The 13,111-nt window shown below is 39.0% G+C and overlaps 1 protein-coding gene across 1 annotated transcript in view; it reads left to right on the forward strand.

Moving 5' to 3' along the window:
- LOC145996441 (serine protease inhibitor dipetalogastin-like) overlaps positions 1-12,218 on the forward strand; it is a 52,167-nt gene extending 39,949 nt beyond the window's left edge. Inside the window, exons 6-9 of the mRNA XM_083132924.1 lie at positions 4,569-4,742; positions 8,127-8,279; positions 10,899-11,060; positions 11,988-12,218. Of these exons, the coding sequence (XP_082989050.1) occupies positions 4,569-4,742; positions 8,127-8,279; positions 10,899-11,060; positions 11,988-12,022 (524 nt within the window). The 3' untranslated portion in view covers positions 12,023-12,218. The remainder of the gene's footprint in view (positions 1-4,568; positions 4,743-8,126; positions 8,280-10,898; positions 11,061-11,987) is intronic.
- Positions 12,219-13,111: the final 893 nt, after the last annotated feature.

Raw genomic sequence — 13,111 nt, forward strand, 5'->3', positions numbered from 1 at the left:
GGCTTCCAAAACATTCGAAACAACATAAGAAACGTATATACAGAAAAAAATTATCAATATATGCAGTAAATAAAAACAGGCATTTTGCCAAACTTCCGGGCTCTACTCATGATTATATTATAAGTATTATTCGCTGTATGACTAGGGATTAATTATATTTGTATATCTAGCCAACCTAGCCACCTAAGCAGCAGCAGCTTCCGCATTTGCAGGTGGAGGCTAAATGAAGAAAAATGAAAGAAAGTCAGAAATATATACAAATTTTGTAACATAATACTTATAGAGCATGCAGACGGCTGTAAAAACAATTGCTACATACCTAGTTTCCTTCCTTAATTGAAACGTGGTTTATTTTTCATTATACATGAGATCAAACCACCCTGGGAGTCGAACCCAAGATCTTGTGTGGTAGTCAGACTCTCTTTTAGAATGCCAATATGTTGAATATTTGGTCGATCAGTCGATCCTGATCCATTGTTTCCAGTGGAAGACAATCTGGCAGCTTCTCATTCGACATTTCACTCGCGATGTAGGAAAACGAGATCACAAACACTTCGTGATGCTAACTTCTTGCGTTTACAGAAGTTTACCACCGCTCGGACAACAATTCCTACTTTAAACTGACAGATATCAACTGTCCACCAAATCAACAGATGAACCGACCGCTCAGATATTTCTCCGAATTTTCAGAAAGTGGCCTTTCCCTCCTTCCAGGGCAGGTCATTAGCAGGAGGGTTGAGTGCATGTGACAAGAACCGCTATGTCATTCATTCCCGCGCCGAAAAAGGGACAAGCAATAGAATTCTGTTCTTGGAATCTGAAACGCATGGGAATATCTCTTCTGAACCATAAAATAATTAACGCAGAAAGTTGAAGCCGTCCTTTCGGCTCCCATGGAGCCAGTGCAGGGCCAGATGAAGAGAAAGTGCGGGTTTGGGGGGATCCTGGATCTGCTGTGCAGCAGGGAGGAAAAGTGCATTTTCAATAGGTCTCAGACTTCCCTGACCGGGGCGGCCCACAAAACCATTAACTGCATCACCTCCCATTACATCTGTTTGTGTTCAATAAGTAAGAAACAGGGAAATAAGAAAGAAATGCCTTGCTTGGGTTCGTGCTACTTAAAATTGAAGAAGTGTTTGAAACTGCAAGCAAAATTTACTGAAGAATGATTTTGCAATATTAGTCATCAAAGTAAAATTTCCAGCAAATACAGAACAGTTTCCGGGGCCACGTGGACGTTTGCCGGGGCCAGTGTCCCAGCGTGCCCCCCCTAAACGACGTCCCTGGTCCTTATATAGTGTTGCCATACTTTGATAAATTAAAATACGGACAACTTCAGTATTTACCAGACTAAATTCAACATAATTTTGACATATAGACACAAATTTTATGAGAAAATATCTCTCCCCCCTTCCCCACACAAGATTGGTCAGATGTAGTTACAGAGTACTAATCTGATAATGCCAGTTTATCGTCATCTATTGACCTCTTCTCACAGAGTCGGGTCAGCTGACGTGGCAGCATTCACTGGCCTCCACGTTCATCCGACTTTACACCTAAGACTAGACAGTTATGTATACCCTTTTTCGGACAACCCTGTGTCTGTGTATGTTGTGTGTGTTATTGTGTGTGTCAGAGTGATATATTGTAAAGATACTGTCCATGGGTAAATGATGCTATTCCCTTTTTAGAGTAACCAAATAACTAGGGATAAGTAAGTATCTTTTTTCGCATGTAGGTTCGAAATTTTGATAGAATTCTATCGGAATATAAGACCCCACCCTGTCACAGTCAGATTTATCGTCGACCTGCCTCATTATTATTCTAATCCTTAGCCGTGAAAAATGTGTTTAATCAAGGTGTTGAGTTTTTTTTATTTGTATGTAAATATATTTGATTTGCCAAGCCAACGGGAATAATGGAGGAAGTCGCGAGTCTGACGGGCCTGCACCAGAAAGGTCACGTTTTGCGTCTCAAACTTAGGAAATTCGACCTTAACGACAACCATTCAAATATCTCGGGTTCCAGCAGCCGGACTCAACTTTTACCAGCGCAGCAACATGTATGCAAGGACGGATGTGTGGAGATTCGTCGCAATCAAGCAACAATTACGGACGCCAGATCGAATTGGTTATAATCGATCAGTTTATGAACACAGATTGCAGTTGAGCTGTCGGTGCCTGGCTGACCGCCACTTAATCCTAACGTACCATACCAGAAGCACGCTCTATCCAGGCTGGGAGACAATGGAGCGAAGAGGAATGACCTCTTGGGAAGCGTACCTTCAACGACCGTCAAGCGTTCTTTTTAGAAATCCGCATAAAACGAAAGGACCTGCCATTTTCGACACACAGTTTTACCGCGAGTTCTAAGGAGAACACATCCACGCGCTCCGAACGTTGAGACTACCATTGTGCCGACTCGTCGTGTGTTGTTACATTTTTGGTATGAGGACGAGCGGAAGTGCGCCCGCCTACTGTAGTCGTCCGAGCGAGATTGTAAGAAGTGCCTGTAAGCGAGATTTTGTCCTTTTTGTGGAGTGAAACGCGCATAAGGTTGGCCGGTTGACTGTAGAAGAGAGGAGGGGGGTCACCCTCGGTCCGCCCCGATGCCAGACGAGACACTACGACGAATGCCTACATCATGCTGAAACCCCGAGCTACACCGCCTGATGCCTACCAGCCGCCACAGAGAGGGAGAGAGATGTCGAACGCTGCCATATCGACGTCCCGACGCTTGAGATCGTCCGACGGTGCTGGAGAAGACGCCGACGACCCATGAACGACAGCCCACCGCCCAGATGCGACGGCCGAATCACGACTGACCACGGAGATGCTCACCGACCCCGAGAGGAAGAGACGCCGAGGCCCTTGACGTTCCCCGAGCGACGCCGACGACCCATCGTCACTGATCCGCCGAGGAACCAGATTCATGAACGCATTTCACCTTCTCGTCGTCGCGATCGAGGAAGAATAGGAAAACCTTTCGCGTGCATACTAAGTGATTTCAATCGCCCGCGAAGACAGCAGGATGCGCCGTGGACCAGAGAGATGGTAACGTATTCAAGTGTATGAATGTCAACACGTACCGGCTCGATTGATATTTAGAGAATGCCTTAGAAATTCGTCGATGTTTTGAAAACGCCCACAACTCGAAACTTCGTATCAGATTCCCGTTGCGCTTAATATTTGTATTTAATTGTCTCAGGTCAATTTTACTCATTTCTTGTGACTTTTAATGTTCTTAAATTCACCGTTGTTTGTGCTCCTTTTGTATTGATTGAAGTGCGTACTGCTAGAGTAAAGCGCCGCCTGCTTAATTGTTTTATCTATTTGAGGTTTGTTCATTTTAGTATGTGTCAGCGCTGTGTCGTTGCTAGCTACGTGAGGTCGCGTATGTGATTATGGTTAAAGTATTTGCCTGGTAATATTAATTGCTCGTCGCGGCGAAGTGTTGAAGTCCCGCCCGCTGGAGAGTATATGTTTGAATCACACAACGGAGGTTATTGTTATGTTTAGGACCACGTGAGTCCTCCTCCGTAGCCGAGCGGGTTAAGGCGTTCACTCGTCTTGAGATCGTTCGCTGCGGGACGACGTAGGTTCGAATCCGGCTCTGGTCGGAATTTATTCGGCCTCCGTATAGGGCCGGTGGCAACCCACCATCGTGAGGAAATTGGGGAGCTCCGAGTGAGACCTACTATAACGGCTCGGGATAAGTCGGGCTGACCCCCCGACTATTCCAATACTGGTTGAAGATCTCCACGCTTAGAGGTGACGAAGGAAAGCGTGGGAGGGAGACAGGCAGTCGGTAGGTATGCCTAGGCCCTTCATGGGCTGTTGCGCGACGGATTATTATAAGGACCGCGTGAGGTCAAGTAAAAGGAAAAACTTCCGCCCACGTGAGCGTAATTGCTGTTGAGATGCTTTGTTTATTCTGGACAAATAATGTATTGTCACCGCACCGACCTATTTTTCAAAGGTAAACTTAAGTAAGCGCTGGCTAGTGATTTGAAGTAGCACTGGAGCAAATTAACAAATGACCTGATTAAACAAAAGTCAATGTAAAAGTAAATGCGAATGCAATAATTAGGGCTCGTCGTCAAAAACCTGTGCATTTTATGTATTATTTTTGTTGATGCGCCCCGTAGGCTGGATCTGTGAGTGAATGTGTGAATGCAAGAGGGGGACCTGTACTGAATTGATTTTTTTGTTATTAATAGAATATACTTTTTATTTTTTATGTTAATTTAGGCAATATCATTTCCTACGTATGTCGCTACCCGTGATTTTCAGGTATGCAGCTAGCCGCTTCCCGGCTACAGGTAAAAGTCTGGAAATTGCAAGTATATGTGTTTTTTTTATATATGGCTAATCGCTATGCAATGTTGGTCACCGTCCCTATACACGAACTCAACCTGGACCGTTAAGCACTTTCACTTGTCCGAGGGAGATTTTGCCGCCTCTATCTAGGTAGTGGTAGTTTTTGTTTTCCCGGGCAAGGGAGGGCGTTTACAACCCAATTAGCGAGATGTAGGATGTTGCCTAATAGTTCTTGTTTTATTATTTTAGACATAGAGATCCTTCACGAAGGCCAGTGCACGCTTGAAGATGTGAAAAGATTAATCCCGGAAGACCAACTGTGCTACCTGGCTCAAAATTCCATCATGGGCGATTCAATTTGCGCTGATGGTGCGAACTACATTAATATCTACGACTTCGCATGCAAGGCTTCTAATGACCCAGGTATTTCAAACTTATTATATATCTAGTACTGCACTTTACAATAGGTTGGTCATTTGTTGAGAAATCATGTTATCAATTGTAAATTTTCAAAGCTATAGTTCTCATTAAAAAGTAAAGTAGACGCTGGGTGGGCGCCAGAACAGCTTGAACAGGTACAAAATATCCCATTTCTCCCCCTTCGGGGATCGAACCCGAGTCTCTCGCATGGTAGCCAGTCGCCGTAAAGAGTTTTTTAAAAAGGAATACCCCTATGCGGTAATATCCCCCGACAAACACAAACATCCATGTCCTAACCGGGATTCGAACCCGGAATCCCTGGAGTCGTAGCGGCTCATTAAGTAAAATATAATTACTACATTAATCCATTAAAATGTTCACAATTCAAGCTATAAGATTAGAGGGCAGAGAGGGAGATTATCCTGTACAAGGTTCCTAAATTTAATAAAATACATAAATTAATGTACAATGCTATGAGCAGCAGCTCAGCAGAAACATTAATCCACCACTTATAACTAAAATAGGCAAAAAAAAATCATGTATTCCCTCTTAGGAATGGCCTGAATATATTATTGCATAAAATTATAAAACAAATCTCCGAGTTCAGCCCAGCTAATGATTTTCAATAGTTGGCGCCACTTTGTGTACTTAAATTAAATGAAGTGTAATTTGGATTACTTAACTATGATTTTAAGAATGAGGTGTGTGTGTGTGTGTGTGTGTGTGTGTGTGTGTGTATATATATATATATATATATATATATATATATATATATATATATATATATACTGGGCAGAGAACAGTCCAGAATATGTCATGTCATGTCATGTTGTCGAATATGCTTGGCTCCGATATCCTGGACTGTTCTCTAACCCGCTCTTCTCTTCGGTGTACCAAGGTTGCCTACATCCAAGGAGCGCAATTTCCACGGGTCCTCTTTTAAAAGACTCGCCCAGTATATATATATATATATATATATATATATATATATATATATATATATATACAGGGTGTATACAAACATGTGTCAGAAACTTTAGGGATTTATTCTTGACATCAAAACATAACAAAAAGTTCATATGAACATGGGTCCGAAAATCCTTCGTTAGGGAGGTATGAAAGGAAATAATATTCATGGCACAAAAATGAGACATTCACCAAACACATTTACATGTATGAAAGGTTTTAATATTCATGGCACAAAAATGGTACATTTACCAAACACATTGACATTTACAAAAATTGCTCGAAGTGACCACCTCCTGCTTCCATGCATCCCCTGAGCCTGCGTTCCATATTTCGCCGGACGTTGTGGAAAACTCCTGGTGTGTTCCGTATTTGGTCAAATCCATGTTGGATACGCTCCCTCAGAACATCGACATTGGGTACGGGAGTTGAATACACCAAGGATTTTAAATGTCCCCAAAGGAAAAAATCCATTGGGTTTAAATCTGGCGATCGGGAAGGCCATGCATTGGATCCCTCGCGACCAATCCATCTGTTCGGAAACTTGTTATCGAGATACTGGCAAACTATCCGTGTAAAATGAGGTGGAGCACCATCGTGCATAATCCACATTCGTTGGATGACGTCTAGAGGTACATCATCAAGTAAATGCAGCAACTCATGTCTGAGAAAGAAATAGGGGCCAATGAGATGATCATGAATGATTGCACCCCACACGTTGAGGCTGAACCTCTGTTGATGTTTGTCTTGTCGCACTGCATGAGGGTTTTCATAAGCCCAGATGTCATTGTTATGATAATTTAAGATCCCATCACGTGAAAAGCCAGCCTCATCAGTGAATAAGGTACATGATAAGAACTGCAGAAACACGGTACACTGCCCTAACATGCATTGACAGAAATTTATTCGTGGCTGAAAGTGTGCCTCATTTAATCCTTGCACACGTTGAAGGTGATACGGGTACAGACGATTTTCATGCAGAATGTTCCAGATCGTCATGTGATTAACGCCTTCCCTTCTCGCAATTCTCCTTGTACTGGTTGATGGAGTTTCATCCACAGTCCGAAGAACCCGTTCTTGAAGCTCAGGCGTTTGTACATCACGTGGTCTCCCACCATCTGCAACTCTCTTCTCAAATGTGCTTGTCTCTCGCAAGCGTTGGTGTAGTCGTACAAACGTTCTTGCACAAGGTAACTGCCTCCCAGGTTAACGTTCCGCATAACGTTGACGTGCTGCGTTCGCATTCCCATCTGCTAGGCCGTACATGTAGTGCATATCAGTCATTTCAGACACTGAATACATCGTTGTGATGTGTTGTGATGGAAGTCACAGTAAAACAGAACAAACGACAATCAGACACAAAGAAACAAATGCCATGCCCAACTGTACACAAGAAAGTGAGTACAAATGCACATTTGAGGTACATTACACAACCAGGTGTCACTACAGGGAATTCCTTTCATACCTCCCTAACGAAGGATTTGCGGACCCATGTTCATATGAACTTTTTGTTATGTTTTGATGTCACGAATAAATCCCTAAAGTTTCTGACACATGTTTATATACACCCTGTATATATATATGGTATAATACAGAAATAAACACTCCGCCTGTTTTACCTGTGTAGCTTCAATACCATTTTTTAACTGCATTTCAAACCATTTCCAAGAAAGACTCCATCCAATTGCGGTCAAAGTAACAACCAACTGTATGGTATAAGTCCTGATTAGAACGCCCATGTTTGACAGAGCACGAGATGAAGCCGACAGGACGCGTATCTGGTTTCGAGCCAGCACTTGTTTCTCTAAGAAGCGCTGTTGCCACTTTTACCTGCAGTGTTTAACTGCGACGACGTTACGCTCCAAACGTCTCCATATTGCATAAAAAATAGCACAACACAATAACAACCTACCAAAGATAACCGCAGCCTCTCTAAAGAAACAATATTTAATTTACTTCACCTGGACAAGTAATGTCAATTCCTAAAAAGGACGCTATTGGTGGGAATGGTTTCCAAGGGACGATTTACTTGGCTCCACGTGGCCTGACATATAGTTAGCAGAAGGAGACTAATCTTTCGGAACTTTCTTTGAAGTAAAGTGGCTTTCGAATCAGGACTTGAACTTTACTTAAACTCCCATTTTTGATGGTACTTAATCTCGCGTTCAACACTTTGTTCAGCATGATTTGAGGATGGTAAAAAAATACACTTCGTTCAAAAACTAAGGAACAGCACCTACGAGTATCATCACTAATATTTTATTTATAGACGAGTCTTATTCAACACGCCTATGACACCCCCCCCCCTTCTAAGTTTGATATCCCCCTCCCCCGGAGGAAAGTATTTTGGGAGTTTCCCCCTTTTTCTCTATGTTCATGTCTAATAAATGCACACTTACATTGATTTTTCTAAAATTTCAGAACTTGCAGAAAAAGAATATCATCTGTGCAGTGGTTCATCAAACTCCGTCTGCTCCACTGACGTCAGCGATTTTGACACACCGATGTGTGCTTCGAACCGCGTCACGTACAAGTCATGGGATAAATTTATGTGTGAAAACAAGGACGGAAGATGTAAGTGAAATCACTTTTTCAAATTTAGTACATAACGCAAGGAGAAAGATTAAGAGCTTTTCCAATACTACTATTTATTTTTGCTATCTCTTGCATTCTTACTTTTCTGCTTATTTCACTCTTAATTGCTGTCTGTCTCTCTCTCTCTCTCATTGTCTCTCTATTCCTGTCCCACTCTTTCAATCTCTCTCTCCATTCTTCCTTTTTCATCCATCACTTTATTTCTCTTTCTTACTGTTTTAATATCTGTCATTATCTCTGTCTTCTTTATATCTTTATCTCCCTCCCTTCTATCCATCTCTGTCTCTCTCTTTTCCCTTTCTCTCTTTTTACTGTTTCTCTCTTTCTATCTTTCCCTTTTTCATTGTTTCTATCTCTTTCTTATTGTTTCTCTCTTTCTTTCTCTCCCTTTTTTATTGTTTCTCTCTTCTCTCTTTCTATCTCTCTCTGTCTTATTGTTTCTCTCTTTCTATCCCTCTCTTTCTTATAGTTTATTTCTTTCTATCCCTTTCTTTCTTATTGTTTTTCTCTTTCTATCTCTGCCTTTTTTATTGTTTCTCTCTTTATATCTTCCCCTTTCTTATAGTTTCTCTCTCTGTCGTATTGTTTCTCTCTTTCTATCTCTCTCTTTCTTATTGTTTATTTCTTTCAATATCTATCTTTCTTATAGTTTTTCTCTTTCTATCTCTCTTTCTTATTGTTTCTCTCTTTCTATCTCTCTCTGTCTTATTGTTTCTCTCTTTCTATTTCTCTTTCTTATTGTTTCTCTCTTTCTATCTCTCTCTTTCTTCTTGTTTCTCTCCTTCTATCTCTGTCTCTCTTTTTTAAGGTTATTTTCTATCTATTTCTGTCTCTCTCTATTCTTCTCTCATTCTTTAATCTCTCTCCCCATTATTTCTCCTTTTCTCCATTTAATTGCTTTCTTTCTTACTTCTTCTGCCTCTCGCCCTCTTTCTTGCTGTTTCTCTCTATCATTGTCTCTATCTATCTCTCTCTTCCTCTCTCTCTCTCTCTCCCTATTTCTATTTACTAGCATACGTAGTTTGATATACTGACAAACATTTACCACGTTAGTAATTTCTGCATTGAAAAATAATGCACTACATTTTTATGCCTTGATTTTTGATTGCAATTTCGCTCGTGTTTGACCTTTCCCAAGTATTATTACGATTATAAGTCCCTTCCAACCTGTAGTTTACGGTTATTACAAGCATAAGAAAACAGTTTTTCTTTGTGACGTTTCAGGAGAACACACGCTCCTTTCATCAGACATTTATTTTCATTTTGACTAAAGATACATTAAAAAGATTAACGGGAAACACAGAGTTGAATGTCTGGGAAGCTTCGTTCATTGCAGAAGAACACTGGAATAAATCAAATAATGAAAATAGTAACATAGATCCAGTATGGAGTGTTCTTTTCACAAATGGAGTAAGCCACCATCTTTAACATTTAATGCAACAGAAAACATCAAGAGACTTTGTGAAAACAATGATGAATTTGAATTACCTGATGATATGAAAATAAAACAGACTGGTTTTTTCACAGTTAAGTTGCTATATTACAACAATGTAACATTGACAACATCCATTATATAACGGATTCTTTTTGTTTAAAAAATTACTAACCATTGTTATAACTGTATCTTTAGTCAAAATGAAAATAAATGTCTGATGAAAGGAACGTGTGTTCTCCTGAAACGTCACAAAGAAAAACTAATTTTGCTTGTAATAACCGTAAACTACAGGAAAATAATTCTATAATGCAAGCAATGCGTACATACAAGAAAAACCATAGAGAAATCTCCCCTCTAAAATATGATTTTTCTTATGTGCAGAAGTTAAGACTGTTGAGCCCTCGTTTTCACTCAACCAAGATTAAAGCATGGGTTTACATGATTTGTACAAGAAAAATATAACGTATTGAAAAATACATGTATTCTTTACGATTATTTTATCATTACTATCCATCATGGATTTCATATAGAATTAGAATCCACGTTACACTGGATTACGTGTATATGAATACTCTCATATCAAATCTTTGATGAAAATTACTATAATATTACATGAGTGAAACAATATAGTTTATTATTTGAAATGGTTTTGTTCGTCTTAGGAAGCACAGTTCGATCAATTATAAAAGAAAAATAACAAATATTATAGGAGATATGAGAAAGTGTTGTCCCCAATTCTACATTTTCTTAAAAATGTAAACAGATAAACAAATTACGCAGAAATATTGGTTTCTTTGATTTAACCAAAGATGTTTAGTTGATCTTTCTGGATGTCTTTACTAAAATTTGTAATTTTGAGATAAATTATTTGGTAGTTCAAGAAATGGACCAGATTCAGTTGACTAATTAATCGAAGCTGGTGAAACGTAACTCGCATTTAGCCTGTTTAAAAGCATATTTGGCCACTAGCTCATATCTTGTGGATTATTTCAAACAAACTTTACCTCTGAGTACTTGAATAAAAGGAAATTTTTATAGCAGTGAAATAATGTTCACATAGTTTGCTCGCTATTTTAGGTACCAAGATGTTAAAGTGAGCCACCTTTGATAAAATATGTAATTTTCAAAATACATTAATTGTGATTACATTTCTTATTTTTCAGTGTTCATAATTGACTACTCCGAATGCTCAGATCAGAATACAGCTTGTAAAGTTTATGAGAGTAATGCACTGCAGAGGCAATTTGCTGAACCAGTCTGTGGAAGTGATGGGGTTACCTACGTAAGCCCCACCGCTTTGGCCTGTCAGGCTGAATCCAATTCAGGTAAAACACATTTAAGATTTCTGCACAGTATGTTCTTATAGTGTCTAATCTGAAGCCAATGAATAAAATATCATTACATAGAATGATTCAGTTGATATATTTTTAAGGATGAATATTTGTGGGGGAAAAGAAAATCAATAAACATCCTGTAAGCATAACAATATATTTTACATTGTCTTGAAATGAATAGGGTATTTTTCATACAATTAACGAAAAATTTTCAATTTTCAGCTCTATGGTAATTGCCATGTGACTTCCTTAATTTTTTAAACTACGTTTTCATATAACTTCTGTTTTAATTTTTGAAATAATGTTGTCTAATATTTTTGCAGGTTGGTACTGTGTGAGGCATAAGTATTACCACTTAAATTGTTCATCAGCAAGTTCATTCCCTTTGTTATTCACAATGTGAGGTTCAAGAAATGAAAAAAAAACATGACGTAGGAGACAAACCTCTCTACAACACCAATAAAATGTCATTCTCAAAAACATATAGGATGAAAGAGGTGATTGAAAATAGTGATGGACAATTATCCTGTAATACTTGTACATCCCACTGTACTTAATAAGTGAAGCGAGAAAAGTGTTGCCAGGCATTTTCCAAGCACAGTTTGAATTTCAAGCATGTTTTCATTTCCATGTCTATGTTGGTTGCATTTCTACCTCTCTAGGTTAATCGCGAAGCCGAGGATTAATAATGCTCAGATTGAATACGTAGATGAAAGAAGTAAAATGCAATAAAATATTCATGCATTCCTTCTGAATTCGAATCTAGGGTCTCTAGTTTCACAGCACGTTAAGTTAGCTACTCCGGAACGCATCACGACTAATGCTTCTCAATTAAAATAACATTTTAAAATTTATTTTCGTTTGTGTGTATGTTCCAGTCTCTATAATTATTATTTTGTGTATTTTATTCTATTGCAGATCTCGAAAGAAAGCATTACGGAAAATGTTTTTAGAAGAAGATAACCAAACAGCTGCAAAGAGTTTCTATCAATGTTTACATGAACTGCATCAAACTAATGTACATTTTTAACTTTGTAATTATTGTTTTCCCCAGGCGGTTTGTACGTTTTATGAAACTTGACACAAATTTTTGCCATTCATTCGATTTGTTGCTGATTTGATGAACTGTAATTAATAAAAAAAATTGTTAGTAAATTATGGTATCATTTTTTAAGGCTTCTAGTGTGTGTTCATTACCAAATTCCCTGAACATATTTGGTATTAAGTTTTTGCAGAGGAGTACTTTTAAAAATGTATCTTTGAAATCAATGGTCTTGTGTAAGGATCCCTTTAAACAGTAGGTTTAGCCTGTGCATAAAGTCTACTTAAGATTTTGGGGAGGAGTTTTCAGAATAGAACATTTTTCCATTCCTATCAAGGATAATCATAGCTTTCCAAAACCAATGTAATATATAAAAATGGATGTATGTGTGTGGTGGGGGGTGTTTGTGTGTGTGTGTGTGTGGGTGTGTGGAAACGGAGAGGATTTGCCAATAGGCTATTCTATCCCTTCAAATGTCAAGGTAAATATTCTATCACAATGGAAGGGTAGGGCAACCTAACGGTGCTCCCTCCAAGGGTGGGTTTACTAGGCCCTAAACAGTTTCAAGGTTGGTCGTCCCTTCAACTAGACTGGTGTCCGGTAAAAATGGCAACGGAAAAAATGGCAAAAGTAAAAATTGCAAACGGGAAAAATTGCCAAATTGAAAATGGCAAGTTTTCTTCTTTGGCAGTTGTCCTCTCTCAGCGTGCAGAATGATCTCTTTCACTGCTGCATCTTCTTGCTGGATGCACCTGATTAGCTTCCACAATAAAGCCTACAGACTTTACTCTGTAGGATGTTTGAATTTGAATTGCATTACTCCATATAAACCATATACATTGGTATTTGGAGGGTTCAGTACAGTTCAGATAAAAAATACAGTTACAAAATTTCTATAATTTACAATCTAGATGTTCACTAACGCTATAATATTTCTTATTAACTAATAGTTTTTTTTTAAAAAAAAATTGTGTTTGAAACTTGTCATATTTCCTGCTTT

The sequence above is a fragment of the Lepisma saccharinum genome, chromosome 12 (assembly GCF_977018435.1).
Source record: "Lepisma saccharinum chromosome 12, izLepSacc3.1, whole genome shotgun sequence".
Lineage (NCBI taxonomy): Eukaryota > Metazoa > Arthropoda > Insecta > Zygentoma > Lepismatidae > Lepisma > Lepisma saccharinum.